Here is a 17,216-nt window from a genome sequence, read left to right on the forward strand (position 1 = left end):
ACGACTAAGGGGAACCTTTACCTTAGACAACATCATCAGTGCTAGAAGAGTGTGGTGGAGGAAGACGACAGTGACGACGACTGTGGGGTCCTTGGGTGCTTTCTGAGCATGGTTGCTTTCTTGCAAATGTTTTGTGACCCACCTAGGTAACATCATCAGTGCTAGAAAAGGGGTGGACTTGGTGGAGAGGCTGAGGAGGACTGTGAGGGGTCTTTGGTGCTCTCTGAGCTTGGTTGTTTTCTTGCAGACGTTTCATTACCCACCGAGGTAATATCAGTACTAATAAGAGAGTAGGTTTTGCTGTCATTTTATATACTAGTGGCTGATGATGTTACCTAGTTTGGGTCATGAAACGCAAGAAAACAACCATGCTCAGAGAGCACCAAGAACCCCACAATCCTCCTCTTTCAGGCTAATAGAAGGCAAATATTTCATGACCCAAACCAGTTGTCCTCACACAATAATTTTGCTTAATCCAAGTAATGAAACGCCTTCAAGAAAACAAAGAACACCAAGGACCCCTCATTTCACCCCTGAGTTAGGGATATTCTCCTTTACGGGCAAGGGTCTGCCAAGGAGCCCTCCGGGAAGGGAAGGGCAAGCATGACACAGCTGTTTACCTCATCTGGGTCTATCTGGCTGTGTCCACCCTTTGGCTGGAATTTCTGCACAGTCTTGGACAAAGGCCCTTCTTAATGCAGCATAACTGACAATGCCGGGATTCGATCTTTTGGTCAATGGGCCTCTCTTCTGCACCTTAAGCGGGATTGTCAGAGAAGTTGGGGGAAGTTTGGTATGTGAAGGCTCTGTGTGTTGAAACCATCTCGCCACACCCTTTCAAGGAATCCAGGTGCCCCTTGAAGCCACAACCTGGATTTTCTCTTTTATTGAAACTTCTTTCTTTATTGGAACTTCTATGTCTCTGCTCTTCTATTGGAATCTTATTCTTCCCCCCCCCCCTTAATTTTGGGAAGCATTTCTCATTAACAGAGAACTTGTTTCAAGTTGAGTCAGAGAGGCAAAAGGACTAAGTAATCCTGGCCGCTTGTTGTAAAAATTGATTGATTGATTGATTGATTGGTTAGGACAGCAAATCATTTTCGACTCCTAGCCACCACATAGATTTGCGGTAAAATAAAATGGACATACAATACAGGTAGTCCTCAACTTACGGCCACAATGGAACCCAAATTTTCTGTTGCTAAGCAAGATGGTTAAATGAGTTTTGCCCCATTTTATGACCTTCCTTGCCATGGTTTTTAACAGTTTCACTACAGTTGCTAGTGGTTATTAAGTGAATGTGATTGTTAAATGAATCTAGCTTCCCCATTGAGGATTAGAAGAAAATTTTTTAATGACTTTTATTTATTTATTCATTCACAGGTAAATGTAATACAGATAATCCTCGAGTTACAACCACAATGTAGCCCAAAATTTCCATTGCTAAGCAAGATAGTTGTTAAAGTGACTTTTGTCCCATTTTATGACCTTTTGTGCCACAGTTGTTTAGGGAATCACTGCAGTTGTTAAGCTAGTCACACGATTGTGAAGTGTATTTGGCTTCCCCTTTGACTTTGCTTGTCAGTGGTTGTAAGTGTGAAAAATGGCCCTATGTCACTTTTTTCACTGTCGTCGTAATGGTCACTGAACAAACGGTTGTAAATAGGGGGCTATCGGTACACCCCAAAAGGTACCTATAAGATTAAAGCAAGAACAGCAGAGTAATTTAAAGTAGCTGCTTGCTATTTTGGAAAGAGACAGCTAGCCTGAGAAAGTTTTCTACTATTAAGAAATGGCTCTTCTTCAGTAGTGGGATGTTGCAATAGTGCATTACGCTGTGATGTAACTTAACGCTCTTGCAGCATTGCATAGGGAAGATTAAAGGCGTCTTGGCGTGTTGTATCCTCAAATATTCCCTTCTGCAGTCTTGCTGTCAGATCCCTGTCCGTGTAGAAACATGATGGCAAACGTATGGCACATGTGTCAGAAGTGGCACGCAGTGCCCTCTGATGGCACGTGAGCCATTGCCCCAGTTCAGCTCCGCCACGCATGTGCCTCCCGCCAGCCAGCTGGTTTTTGGGCTTCTGCTGCACAAGTGCGGTGGGGCAGGGCGTGTGTGGAGGGTACCACATGCGGGGCGTGCGAGGGCCATGCACACATGCACAGGATGCTGGGGGCATGTGTGGGTGTGTGCGGGGAACGGGGGTGCATGCATGGGGGTGATGTGCATGCACAGGGGTTGCATGCAGATTGCATTTTGGGGGTTTGGGCGTGCACACATGCATGCACTTTGGGCACTCGGTCCAGAAAAGGCTAGCCATCACTGGTGGTGTAGGTAGTCCTCAATTTGCGATGTAATTGAGACTGAAAATTTTCTTGTAAGTCATGCTGGTGATCATGTGACTTACCGATTTTACAATCTTTTTTGCCGTGGTTTTGCAATGGTTTGTCATGCATGTTTTCGCCTGGAATCTGGTAGTAAACTCCGATTCCCAGCCAAAATGTTGTACATTTTTGATCACATGGCTGAGGGAACCTGCAAAAAAAAACAGTTTCTGGAATTGGTTGTGTCTAGTTTGAAAAGAAGGACTAGGGGAGAGATGATAGCAGTGTTCCAATATCTCAGGGGTTGCCACAAAGAAGAGGGATTCAAGCTATTCTCCAAGGCACCTGAGGGTAGAACAAGAAGCAATGGGTGGAAACTAAGGAGAGAAGCTACCTACAACTAAGGAGAAATTTTCTGACAGGGAGAACAGTTAACCAGTGGAACTACTTGCCTCCAGAAGTTGTGGATGCTCCAACACTGGAAGTTTTTAAGAAGAGATTGGACAGCCATTTGTCTGAAGTGGTATAGGTTTGGACTAGAAGACCTCCAGGGTCCCTTCCAACTCTGTTATTCTATATTCTAAATGGCTGTAAATGCACGGTGGTTGCTGAGTCCCCAAATGTGGTCATGTCACCACAAGGGAGCTGGCACCTATTGGAACTATAAGTCTGGGTTTTGAGTGCCTTTGGGAGGAGTTCTGTCGTACTTTGATTGCTGAGCCTCTGGTCGTAAGTTGAAGACTACATGTATTGAGGAGCTTCAAAACTCAGGTGGAAAAAAAATTCTTAAAATAATTGCCCAGGGCTGTTCTCTATCTCTGCTTTTGGTTAACTACCTGTTATTAAAGGCTGGACCATCAAAGCGGTGCCTTAATCTCTGATCCAGCCCAGCACAGAGGTGGTTTATGTAACTTTCTTTGTAGTAATTTAAAAGCAGTGTTTCCTCACTTCTTTTATAAATTGCCCTGCAAGAGACACATCACAATATTTCATTGACCGTCTTGGTAATACAGGTAGTCCTTGACTTTCAACAGTTTGTTTAGTGACCAAAGTTACAAAGGCGCTGAAAAAAGTGATTTGGGACTCAACTGTAGGTATACGTCAAGGACTATGTTGCATACTCAGGAGTGGAATCTGCCCAATTCCTACTGGATACTTCAGATTGATGTGGGCATATGTCATACCTTCCAACCTCTTGGCAATGGACCTTCTGCCCATTTACTCCCATATGAGAAGAAAGACCAGAATTTCTGGCCCTTTTTGAGTGGCTTTTCCCATGTTACGTGGGTTTATTATTAACACAGATATACTGCTGTTTCATAGGGTGGCTCAGTGGCTAAGACGCTGAACTTGTCGATCAGAAGGGTCTGTCGTTCGGTAGTTCAAATCTTTACTGCCATGTAACGGAGTGAGCTCCCGTTACTTGTCCCAGCTTCTGCCAACCTAGCAGTTCGAAAGCACGTAAAAATGCAAGTAGAAAAATAGAAACCAGCTTTGGAGGGGAAGGTAACAATGTTCCATGCTCCTTCGGCGTTTAGTTATGCTGGCCACATGACCACGGAGAACATCTTCAGACAGCGCTGGTTCTTCAGCTTTGAAACGGAGATGAGCACCACCCCGTAGAGTCGGGAACAACTAGCACATATGTGCGAGGGGAACCTTTACCTTACTGCTGTTTGAAAAAGTAAATCTGGCATTTATTAAACTTGCACGCCACCCATCTCTACCTGGCTTACGGGCATTCAATTATATAAAACACTAAAACAATAAATAAGGGCCATAAATTTAAAATTGAATTAAACTAAAGTTAACACACACGTAGGGAGCAAAGTGCATACAGGAAGAAGGCAGCGTGTCGCATACTCTCTTAATCACCTCCAAAGTGCCACATCCCCATTTTGGGAGGGAGGGGGGGGGGAGACTTAAAAAAACCCCAGCCAGGCACACTTTCGTATCTGTGTTTCTGGCTGTTAATAAACTGGACAAATTGAAACTAACGAGAGCTGTAATATCTAACCTAGTGGAAGAAAAAGGGCCATTCTCAACGCCCTCCCCCAGTTGCTGTAATAAACGTGGGAAATCTCTAAAGATCTCCTCCTCCCCAATTAAAATCCGTTAATGAGCTCCTCCCTCCCAATAGTTTTGACTCCAAAGGGAAAAGGAGGAGATAATATATATGTTGAAATGCAGAACACCATAAACACACACACACATGCCACGCCCAGTTTGTATACCTTGTCAGCGCTGTCTAGTTTTCATTTTTCCCTCTTTTCAAAACCAATTTTTTTCCACACTAAAATTTCCTAGGTGTGTTTTCCACCACCTCACCTGATGATTTTTTTTTCCTAGTTGACCTCCTCCCAGCTTTGCTGTTCTGCGATTTCAGCCAGTTTGCTGTTCAACACAGTTGAGAATTGAACAATTCTGAACTCGTCCCAAAGGTGCTTTATTTTTTTCAAAAGGCAACTGGACTTTCTGGTTTTTCTTTGAAGACGTTTTGCTTCTCATCCAAGAAGCTTCTTCAGCTGAAATAGCTACTTCATATCCTGGGTTCGCTGGCCTCTTTTTAAATGCATCCTCCAAAACACTCGTGTAAGTTTTGGCAGATGAGACTGGTCCAGCCATACCCCCTTGTTAAGGAATAACAGAAGAGACCTTAGAGGTCTTCTAGTCCAACCCCCTGCTCAAGCAAGAAACCCTATACCATTTCAGACAAATGGTTGTCCAGTTTCTTCTTCAAAACCTCCAGTGTTGGAGCACCCACAACTTCTGGAGGCAAGTCATCCCACTAATTAATTGTTTCACTGTCAGGAAATTTCTCCTTAGTTCTAAGTTGCTTCTATCCTTGATTAATGTCCGTCCATTGTTTCTTGTCCTGCCTTCAGGTGCTTTGGAGTATAGTTTCCCCCCCTCTTTTTTGAGGCAGCTCTTCCAATATTGGAACACTGTCAGTGCCCTAGGATGAGAAGAATGATACAATTTTCCTGCAGGTTGGTGGCATATGATAGAACAAAATTTGATTTTATTATTATTACATTTATATGCCACCCTTTTCCCCAAGGGGACTCAAAAGATGACACCACTTTCTGATTTTAAAACTGGAGGAAAAGTAAAACCACAGCAGGGAGGACAGTTTCTATGTTAGCACTTCAAGGCATTCCAGACAAGAAATATGACAGTGAATATGAATTCTGTCTGTACAGGTTTTGAAACCACAATTCGGCCCAAAATTTCCATTGCTAAGCAAGGCAGTTGATAAGTGTGTTGTCTAATCCTAACCTTTTTTTTTTGACACAGTTAAGTAAATTACTGAAGTTAAATGAATCTCAAAATGAAATTCAATGGTGAAAAGAGTAAGGTTCGACATTTAGCCAAGAAAAACGAAATGCACAGGTACAGTATACGTGGTACCTTGTTCAATAGTAGTAGCTTTGAGGAGGATCTTGGAGTCCTAGTGGACAACCATTTAAATAGGAGCCAGCCGTGTGCAGCAGCTGCCAAAAAAGCCAATACAGTTCTAGGCTGCATAAACAGAGGGATGGAATCAAGATCACGGGAAGGGTTAATACCACTTTATAAGGCCTTGGTAAGGCCACACTTGGAATATTTGCAGTCAGTTTTGGTTGCCATGATGTAGAAAAGATGTGGAGACTCTGGAAAGAGTGCAGAGAAGAGCAACAAAGAGGATTAGGGGACTGGAGGCTAAAACATATGAAAAACGGTTGCAGGAACTGGGTATGTCTAGTTTAAGAGAAAGAAGGACTAGGGGAGACATGATAGCAGTCTTCCAATATCTCAGGGGTTGCCCCAAAGAAAAGGGAGTCAAGCTATTCTCCAAGGCACCTGAGGGCAGAACAAGAAGCAATGGGTGGAAACTAATTTCATTTTCATTTGATTTTATTTGTAGGCCGCCCTTTTCCCTGAGGGGACTCAGGGCGGCTCACAGAAAACCAGGGAGGGGGGAATACAACACTAAGACGACAACACATAATAAAATAATAAGCAACATGCATACAACATTCGGGCGGGGTAATGGTCCTTATCCCCAGGCCTGACGGGCGAGCCAGTTCTTCAAGGCTGTGCGGAAGGCCTGGACGGTGGAGAGGGTGCGAATCTCTACGGGGAGCTCGTTCCAAAGGGTCGGGGCCGCTGCTGAGAAGGCCCTCCTCCTTGTGGTTGCCAGCCGACACTGGCTGGCCGATGGAATGCGGAGGAGGCCTAACCTATGGGATCTTATAGGTCGTAGGGAGGTAATTGGCAGAAGGCGGTCTCTCAAGTATCCAGATCCACTGCCATGTAGGGCTTTATGGGTGATCAGTAGCACCTTGAAGCGCATCCGGAGATCGACAGGTAGCCAGCGCAGCTCGCGGAGGATAGGTGTAATGCGGGTGAATCGGGGTGCACCCGCGATCACTCGCGCGGCTGCGTTCTGCACGGAGAGAAGCAACTTAGAACTGAGGAGGAATTTCCTGACGGTGAGAACAATTAATCAGTGGGACAGAATTTGCCTCCAGAAGTTGTGAATGCCCCAACACTGGAAGTTTTTGAGAAGATGTTGGATAGCCATCTGTCTGAAACAGTATAGGGTTTCCTGCCTAGGCAGGGGTTTGGACTAGAGGACCTCCAAGGTCCCTTCCAACTCTGCTATTGTATTGTATTGAATCTGGTTTCCCCCATTGACTTTGCAGGCTGGGAAGTTTATAAATGTTGATCATATAATCCCTGGACAGTGCAATTGTCATAAATACATGCCAGTTGTTGAATTTTAATCACATATGGCAATGGTTGTAAGTGCGAGAATTAGTCCTAAATCACTTTTCTGTGCCTTTGTAATTATGAATGGTTGTAAGTTGAGTACTACCTGTATTGTAAGGTTACATTAACAGAATCTTGAAAGTTTGAAATTAACCTTCCCTTCCCCTAGTCCTTGATTTACGACCACAATTGAGCCCAAAATTTCTTAAGTGAGTTTTGCCCCATTTTAAGACTTTTCTTGCCACAAGTGGCTAAGTGAATCTTTGCATTTGATAAGTTAGTAACCCGGTTGTTGAGTGAATCTGGCTTCCCCATTGACTTTGCTCATCAGAAGGTCGCAAAACGGGATCACGTGGTCCCGCAACACCACTATGGTCATAAGTATGAACCAGCTGCCCGGCATTTGAATTTTGATCACGTGACTGTGGGGATATTGCAAGGACCATTAACTGAAAAAAATGGTCGCAAGTCACCTTTTTTGATGCCGTTGTAACTTTGAACGGTCACTAAATGAACTGTTGTAAGTCGAGGACTACCTATACTCTCTGGAAAACTAGGGAGGGTCCCTTCCACCCCTCCTCCTTTAGTCTCAAATTTTGGTTATCAGACTATTGTCTGGTTGTGGCTCTTCTTTCTCCCACATGCCGTTACATCCTAGTATCCCAACATAACCTTCCCACTGCTTCTAAGCCTGGAGGGAAGCACTTTAATGTGGCTGTGAGATTCACAAAGACGCCAGTTCTGTCCTAGGCTTCCCCAAACCACAAAGCAGACTCCTTGTCCTGACAACCCCCCTTTTTTATTAAGTTACCGCAAATTCCTCTTGTTCACATCCAGCAAAGTCTTTCAAGGGAGGATTTACAGTCACAAACCTTATCTGGCTTGGAGAGCTGCCAGGCCGAGAGCTGCAGAACTTGGCAAGGAGCCTCGGAGAGTCACAAACCAATTAAGCGAATTGTCTCCTGCAAACTCCACTCCCCTTTCGCTCCTCTTTTATTCCCTCTGGGAGGGGCCATTCATTGTCCACCTGTGGCCTTACTCCCACATTAACCCCTGTTCTTTTTAGCTGTTCCCTTCATCTGGCCACTCTGCGCATGCGCAGAAGAGGCTTCAGCTGTTCGTCTGCCTCACTGATGCCTGACTCCAAAGGCAGCTGAGAACTGTCAGACGGCTCTGCCCCCACCCCCTGCCTCTGACACAGAGTTCTCATCAGAGCCTTCCCCAGACTCCAGGACTGGCCCAGGTTCCTCCCCAACCTCCTCACTGTCTGAATCTGCTGCCAGCTCCATTGGCCTCTGGTGGGCCACAACAACCTCTCACTGACTGGGATAATTGAAAATCCAGTTCCATGCATATTTGTAAATCCTACAAACCGGGGAACAAGGTATATTAATTACGGTAAGGTCCCGTAAAAGCAAACCTGAGCATTTTATGCCCTCTGTGCGACATCCTTTGGCAGTCCCTGTCCGGCCCACATGGATTGTTTTGAGGGTGGTTGGGGCTAATTTACATATATGTATGCGCGCATACCCATGCACCTTCACAGCTTCTAGGTTCAGCCCTCCATAGTAGTTCCAGTTTCTCATGTGACCCCTTGGAAAATTGCCCACCCCTGCCCAACGGTCTTCTTGGCAAAGCTGTGAGCCGCAGTGGCTCACAGATTCTGTGAGCTGCAGTGGCTAGAGTGCAGTATTGCAGACTACTGCTGCCGCCTGCCAGCTGCCTGCAATTTGGCAGTTCAAATCTCACCAGACTCCAGGCCTTCCATCCTTCCGAAGTTGGTAAAATGTGGATCCAGATTGTTGGGGGCCATAGGATGACTCTGTAAATCGCTTAGAGAGGGCTGTAAAGCACCGTAAAGCAGTATATAAGTCTTAAGTGCTATTGCTATTCTGTGGATTCCAGATTGCCAAGCCTCTCCCCTGCTTTTGACAGGCACCCGTAATGCTGTATTAAACACCGAGGCACGCACCATAGAGGCAGATGTGTTAAGCCGCCGCTGTGTGATGATCCGGCTGATGGACTTCTCCTACGAACAGTATCAGAAAGCTCTTCGCCAGTCAGCCGGCGCCGTGGTGATCATCCTGCCGCACAGCATGGCATCGGTGCCTCAGGATATCATCCGGGTGAGTGCCCTGAGTTCTGAGTGCGAATCGCAGGGCTAAATGTAAGTTGGACGTTGGTGCCCTCCCGCGGTTTAGCCTTCTGCCATGTGTAAAACCATCCACCGCATCTTTCGTCTGAACAAGACCCAGTAAACCCTGCCGGATATTTAAGTCATGTCATCAGGCTGGTTTTCTTCATAACACAGGTAGTCCTCGACTTACAACAGTTCACTTAGTGACTGTTCAAATGTTACACGACACTGAAAAAAAGTGACACAGGACCAGTTTTCACACTTGAGACCGTTGTAGCATCCCCACCGTTACGTGACCAAAATTCAGACCTTTTGCAAATGACTCGTACTTATGACAGTTGCAGGGTCCTGGGGTCACATGGTCCCCTTTTGTGACTTTCTGATGAGCAAAGTCAATGTAGAGGACAGATTCGCTTAACAACCGTGTTCCTAATGTAATAGCTGCCACAATTCACTTAACAAATGCGGCAAGAAACAAATGTGGCAAGGAAGGTGGTAAAATGGGGCAAAACGCCCTTAACAAACGTCTCACTTAGCAACAGAAATTTGGGACTCAATTGAAGTTGTAAGCCGAGGACTACCTGTAAATCCTTCGGGGAACAGATTTCTGGAGAAAAGGGTGCTGATTCAATCAGAATCCTGATTAAATTTATCAGATTTTGTACATGCACAGGGGGGGGGGGGGCTTGGTGTTCTCTGAGCTTGGCTGTTTTCTTGCAGATGTTTCATTACCCTAACTAAATAGCATCCTCTTCCTCTTCCTGCCGTGTTTCTCCGAAAATAAGACTGAGTCTTATTTTCTTTTGACCCCTGAAATAAGCACTCGGCATTTTCAGGGAGGTCTTATTATTTTTGAGGTGCAAGAGGGGGCGAATGTGGTCACCTCATGGCTGCTGCTGGGTTGCAATATTTTCAGGGAGGGCTCATTTTCGGGGAAACAGGGTAGCAACAGAAATGTTGGGCTCAATTATGGTCGTAAGTCAAGAACCACCTATAGACAACCATTACTGGTAGCTCTTAATAACTACAATTGCCGCCAGAATTTCCTTTGCTAAGGAAATTGTGAATTGCTGTTAAATGTGCCACGCCCAATTTTACAGCTTAACACAATTAATTGAATCACTTCGGTTGTTAAGTGAACCACTGCGGCCACTAAGCAAATTTGACTTCCCTCACTAACTTCGTCAGAAGCAGCCCGGGAAGGTTGCAGATGGTGATCATATGATGCTGCAGGCGTTGTAAATACACGCAGGTTGCCAAATGAGTGGTTGTAAGTTGAAGACTTGTGGTGGCAAGCAAGGCTCCTCATTTAAAACTATGGTCATTAGTAAATTTGTGACCCATTCAGTTGAGGCCTCAAAAGGATCATAGTGTATTAAAAAAATAACCTCACAAAGCCCTTCAAATCCGATGGGCTGTTTATGCAGGTCCTTATGACCTCAATGGGAGTTAAAATTGCTGCTGTTAAGTGAGATATTTGTTAAGTGAGCTTTGCCTCATTTTACGACTTTTCTTGCCGCAGTTGTTAAGTGAATCCCTGCAGCTTTAAGCTAGTAACACGGTTGTTAAAGTGAATCTGGCTTCCCCCTTGACTTCGCTGGTCAGAAGGTTGCAAAGGGGGATCACCTGACCCCGGGGACACTACAACCGTCATAAATATGAGTCAGTTGCCAAGCATCTGAATTTTGATTGTGTGACCAGGGGGAGGCTGCAACTGTCGTAAGTCTGAAAAATGGTCCTAGGTCATTTTTTTCAACGCTGTTGTAACTTCAAACGGTCACTAAACAAACTGCTGTAAGTCGAGGACTACCTGCATAGGATTGTATGCCTGTATCACAAAATACAATCCTGTTTTCCTGAGAGTTAAATATCAAATCTATGCTATAATTCCTCCATAGATGTAATGGATTCTTTGCAAGGGGCCAGTCAATAAGAGCTGTCAATCAATGGAATGGGTTAATATATGGAGGGCTTTTCTTTCACTGGAAGCTTTCCTATAAGAGTCTGGATCCCACAATATGTTGGGAATGACATAAATGCAGTGTTTCTCAAGCTTGATCACGTTTAAGATGGATGAACTTCAATTCAACTTCAATGAGCTGCGGTGGTGTGGTAGTTAGTGTGCAGTACTGCAGGCTACTTCTACTGACTGCCGGCTGCCTGCAATTTGGCAGTTCAAATCTCACCAGACTCAAGGTTGACTCAGCCACCCATCCTTCCAAGGTGGGTAAAATGGGGACGCAGAATTGTTGGGGGCAAGATGCTCTCACTCTGTAAACCGCTTAGAGAGGGCTATAAAAGCACTGTGAAGCGGTATATAACTCTAAGCGCTGTTGCTATTCCCAAAATTGAATGGCTGGCTGCAGAATTCTGGGAATTGAAGTCCACTCATCTTAAACTGGCCAGGTTTAAGAAAAAACTGGTGTAGTGGACCTTGCAATATTCAGAAGGTTGGCCTTCATGACTCCTTCCATCTCCATCCTATGACGCTAAGCTTTTACGTGGCACGACAAAACCGCGCTCGACTGAGCCGTGCCCGATTAAACCGCGTCGCTGACGTCATCAACAGGGCGACAACAGCGAGCGCGGAGAAAGAAGGGCGCTTTAAATAGCGCTTTGAAAGCAAGCCGATTCAACTTAAGGTAAGGGTTAGGTTTAGGGTTAGGTTAAGGGTTAGGGTTAGGTTAAGGGTTAAGGTTAGGTTTAGGATTAGGTTTAGGATTAGGTTTAGGGGGTTTAGGGTTAGGTTTAGGGGTTAATTTTAGGTTTAGCGTTTACAGCGTGCTTCTGTCTCCGCGCTGTTGTCGCGCTGTTGATGACGTCAGCTACGCGGTTTCGTCGAGCGCGGTTTAGTGGAGCGCGGTTTTGTGGTGGAACCAAGCCTTTACCCTTCTTGGCCATGCTGAGGTTGACTCCCTGTTCTTCTTGCCCGAAGCAATTCATGGAGATTGAGCCAGAGATGTTGGCCATGGAGACCATCGTGCCAGTCTACTTTGCCAAGGAAGACGACGAGCTGCTCTCCATCTATGAGCAGACCCAGGCCGCTTCGGCATCGCAGGGCTCAGCTTCGGCTGCTGAAGGTCAGTATTTTGTGAAGTTCGGTTGGGCTTCTCAGGATCACTGCCCCCACCCCACCCCAAGGTAGACTCCCTGAAAGATGCATTGACTGGTGGGCTTTCAGCTCAGGACTATCCTGAGGCAAAAATTGAAAATAAACATTATTTAATAATTAAAAAATAATACATGAATTAAAAAGAAAAGCAAAATCAGATAAACCCAAAGGGCAGAGTGATTGGACCACTAGACCTTCGGGGGCTGCAACAGAGAAGAGGGAGTCAAGCTATTCTCCAAAGCACCTGAGGGCAGGACAAGAAGCAATGGGTGGAAACTAATCCAGGAGAGAAGCAACCTAGAAAGAAGGAAAAATTTACTGACAGTTAGAACAATCAATCAGTGGAACAACTTGCCTCCAGAAGTTGTGAATGCCACAACACTGGACGTTTTTGAGAAGATGTTGGACAACCATTTATCTGAAGTGGTGTAGGGTTTCCTGCCTGAGCAGGGGGTTGGACTAGAAGACCTCCAACGTCCCTTCTAACTCTGTTATTCTATTCTATTATTAGTTTCATGCCATATGTTTACTATGTTTCTGTCCTTTAAAAAAAAGATTGAATAGGTTTCTTTTTGAATTATATGGAATACAGGTAGTCCTTGACTTATGACGGTTGCTTAATGACTATTCAAAATTACAACGGACCTCACCAGGGCTACTTACAACAATTGTGTGACTGCAAGGGTGGTGGCTGGTTGTTGAAATTCTAAGTTTCAACAACCAGCCACCCACCCTTGCAGTCACACAATTGCATTTGACGTAGTTGGCAACCAAAGCTACATTCACAGCCATTTGCAGTGTCCTGATTTATGCGGTGTTTTTTTTTTTGCCACAAACGAATTTATTTCCAATTTCTGGTGAAAAAAACGCTCACTACGGACAATGGACTTACTTAACAGCTGTGATGATTTTGTGGTGACCATCACAAAAAATGTGTAAATCGGGCAAGATCATGAGGAGAGCCATTTAAGGACTGGCATGACTTATGAACATAATTCTGGGCTCCACAAAAATCACAAGTCAAGGACTCTCTGTAGGAGCTCAGAGGTGAAGCATTTGTAATGCGTATGGAAGCACTTGATGTCAGCAAATGGCAGTTCTGTATCAGGAGACTTTTTACTGCCTGTGGCCACAATTCTATACTAATTAGAAGCAAGCTCATGGGCTGTCCATCTGCTTCATTGTTTTTATTATTTTCTTGCTGTTATTTCCATACAGTGTTAGGAATTGTAACTCATCCTTTTGATACTGGATTCTGTTGCACCGATTATTTGTCACTAATTGTTCTCTGGGCAATTTCATTGTACATCCATGTGATATTGTTTATTATTCAATTTATATCCCCCCCCCCCCTGGTCTCACTATTGAGGAAATCTGATCAATGTAACAGTATTTTATGTGAGCCGAGGTGGCGCAGTGGTTAATTGCAGCACTGCAGGCTATTTCAGCTGTCTGCAGTTCAGCTGTTCAAATCTCACCGGCTCAGGGTTGACTCAGCCTTCCATCCTTCCGAGGTGGGTAAAATGAGGACCCGGATTGTTGTTGGGGGCAATATGCTGACTCTGTAAACCGCTTAGAGAGGGCTGGAAAGCCCTATGAAGCGGTATATAAATCTAACTGCTATTGCTATTGTATATTAGCCACCTAAATACCCTGTTTCCCTTAAAATAAGACCTCTCTGGATTATTAAGCCCAATTGGGCTTTTGAGTGCATGCGCTAAAATAATCCTCCCTGAAAATATTGCAACACAGCAGCAGCCGTGAGGTAACCATGCTCACCGCCTCCTACACCTCAGAAATAATAAACCTCCCCGAAAATAAAGCCAAGTGCTTATTTTGGGGGGGTCAAAAGAAAATAAGACCCTGTGTTTTTGGGAAAACACAGTACATTATGTAGTTAATGAACAGGATATGTACTTTGACAGAAAAATAGTGCATTAAATCAGGAAATCGGAAAGATGAGTGGTTCTTGAGCATGGTTACAGGCACCAGGCGCGAGTACATTTGTCAAATTGCTTTTGTGTTTTATATAATTATTTTTAAAACAGAAACCAGATACTCTAGCTCAGTGATGGCTATTGTTTTTTGGCTCCTGTGCCAAAAGCAGGGGAGCGCGGGTGTGTGTGTGTGCACAGGCATGCCACACCCATGATGCCCCCCGACCTGCATGCGCACACGATCAACACACACACCGCTTTTGGTGTGGTTTTTCCGCCTTCCCCTGGCGCCAGAGGCTTTCTAGGAGCCTGGGGAGGGTGAAAACAGGCCCTCCGGAGGTTTTAGGAGCCTCCCGGAGGGCAAAAAATGGACCTAGGGGGAACCCGGAAGTTTGGGATTAGTGACTTCCGGTTTGTCCATAGGGCCGATTTTCCACCTCCGGAGCCTTCAGGAGGCTTCCCTGATTTAAGAATATCTGCAGACTTTTAGCTATACAATTTGTGACGATCACCCTTAGAATGGAGTGGGAGAAGGAATAGATTTCCAGAGGAAAAACTGCAGACTACAGGAACCATTTGCACCACTCAGGTGACCCTGAGGACATATATAAACCTCCAGGTGGACTCAACGACCCTCTCAAAGGATGCAAATGACCAGCTATTTGCAAGGATTATAAATCCTTCCAGTCCCCACCGTCCTTTCAGAGCTGAAGAAGCTTCTTGGATGAGAAGCGAAACGTCTTCAAAAGAAAAAACAAGACAGTCCAGTTGCCTCCTGAAAAAGCATCCTTGGGTGAAGAACTACCTCTATTAACTCCTGTCTTTTAAACCCTGGAGGCATCAAGAGAATTGGGCAAACATGTTGCACTTTTTTCTAGCACGCCAATTTTAGAAGTCTCTTCTGTCAAGAGAGTAGTGTGATTCCTCAGAAGAGAGCAGTGCATCACTTTGAGAATTTTGCCTAGAGTCTGTTCCATGTGGTCCTTTGGTTTCTGTAAACCTTCCAAATGGGAGTCAAAGTTTGAGGCAACATTGAAAACTTCTATTTGTTTTTCCTTCCTAGTCCTCTTGCACACCGCGACAGCCAACGGCTTCCAGATGGTGACCAGTGGAGCTCAGAGTAAAGCCGTCAACGATTGGCTCATCACAAGTATAGAAGTGAGTTTTGGAGTATTTTTTTGCACAATATTTTTTGTAGTTCTGCCTGCAATTTGCAAACCCAGCATCTTCCCTTGGGCCCTTGGTAAGCTGCTTTGATATCATTCACAAGCACCTCAGCCGGAGTGCTGACCATATGGTTTCCCTGGGCCCTTTAGTTTTAAGGAGCAACTGGAAGGAAGGAGTTTGGTTCGTTTTTGAAGCCAAAGCAGCAAGGCCCAAGGGTTAGACCCTTCCATTGAGGGGGCTGGCCTTCTTTGAACACCCTGCCTGGTTGAGCTGTTGGAGTGGAGGTCACAGCTAAGGACTTTATTAGGGAAGATACGAGAAGTTTGGGGAGGGTTCCTTTTTTTTAAATGTTTTACTAGATTTTTTTTTTAAATCCCACTTTTGTTACTTTTGTAAATAAGACAAGGTTACTTAATATTCCTTCCTCGTATTTTATTTTAATTTTAATTTTTAAATATTCATATTTATTGACTCATTGGATTTATCTAAGATCATCTACCTGACTTTTATGCCTAAGGCGGGACTAGAACTCACTGGCCCACAATCACCCAGCCAGCTTTCATGCCTAAGGCTGGATTAGAATTCCCAATAGCAATAGCAGTTCGACTTATATACTGCTTCATAGGGCTTTCAGCCCTCTCTAAGTGGTTTACAGAGTCAGCATATTGCCCCCAACAACAATCCGGGTCCTCATTTTACCCACCTCGGAAGGATGGAAGGCTGAGTCAACCCTGAGCCGGTGAGATTTGAACAGCCGAACTGCAGTCAGCTGAAATAGCCTGCAGTGCTGCATTTAACCACTGCGCCACCTCGGCTCTGTCCCAAACTCCTGATTGGCCCAAAGTCACCAAGCCCACTTTCATGACTAAAGTGGGACTAGAACTCCCCGTCTCCTAGTGATTGGTGCAGAGTCAGCAGGTGTGCTTTCATGCCTCAGGTAGACCATACGAAGGGCAGGAATCAGGAAAGGGAGGCAGTGTTGGATTTTAAACACACTTATCCCCTTTTCAGCAAGTTTAAAGCCCTTTATGTGTTACAGGTGTGAATCTTAAAGAGGAAATGTATCTTGTGCTGATCTCGGTGTGATGATTTTGCAGCTGCTCTTATTTTACCTCTTTCCTTGCAAGGGGCGGCTGACAGGCCTGGGAGGAGAAGACCTGCCTACCATCGTGCTAGTTGCTCATTACGACTCCTTTGGAGTTGCACCGGTAAGGACTGGCTGGCAAATGTCTGTGTTTTGGCAATTTCAGTGTGATGCAGCTTGGCTCACTGATTTGAGCTACCTATAACTAGCTTTGTAGTAAGTTGTAGTAATCACTGCAGGCATGTGTGCTGGATGTGAGAGAACGTTTTATTACCGGGGCTCTGAACAGTAAACCTTCCATTTAAAAAGCTTCGTGTTGCAGGTTTTGGATGCAACAGACCAAATTTTGATCGTAGGTTCTTAAGTTTTAGCATTCATGTAAAATACCATTCATCATTTTAAATATACACTATATTGCCAAAAGTATTCACTCACCCATCCAAGTAATCAGAATCAGGTGTTCCAATCCCTTCCATGGCCACAGGTGTATAAAATCAAGTACCTAGGCATGCAGACTGTTTTTACAAACATTTGTGAAAGAATGGATCGCTCTCAGGAGCTCAGTGAATTCCAGCGTGGAACTGTGATAGAATGCCACCTGTGCAACAAACCCAGTCGTGAAATTTCCTCCCTCCTAAATATTCCACAGTCAACTGTCAGCTGTATTATAAGAACGTGGAAGTGTTTGGGAACGACAGC

The 17,216-nt window shown here is 44.9% G+C and overlaps 1 protein-coding gene across 4 annotated transcripts in view; it reads left to right on the top strand.

Annotated features, from left to right (window-relative positions):
* NCLN (nicalin) overlaps window positions 1-17,216 on the top strand; it is a 41,402-nt gene that overhangs the window by 1,234 nt on the left and 22,952 nt on the right. For all 4 annotated transcript variants that reach the window (XM_087703321.1, XM_087703319.1, XM_087703320.1 and 1 more), the window contains exons 2-5: window positions 9,016-9,206; window positions 12,153-12,297; window positions 15,330-15,424; window positions 16,561-16,641. In XM_087703321.1, the coding sequence (XP_087559447.1) occupies window positions 9,016-9,206; window positions 12,153-12,297; window positions 15,330-15,424; window positions 16,561-16,641 (512 nt within the window). The remainder of the gene's footprint in view (window positions 1-9,015; window positions 9,207-12,152; window positions 12,298-15,329; window positions 15,425-16,560; window positions 16,642-17,216) is intronic.

This window comes from Thamnophis sirtalis, unplaced genomic scaffold (assembly GCF_051295495.1).
Source record: "Thamnophis sirtalis isolate CommonGarterSnake01/CBP01778 unplaced genomic scaffold, rThaSir2_p1.2 scaffold_1, whole genome shotgun sequence".
NCBI lineage: Eukaryota > Metazoa > Chordata > Lepidosauria > Squamata > Natricidae > Thamnophis > Thamnophis sirtalis.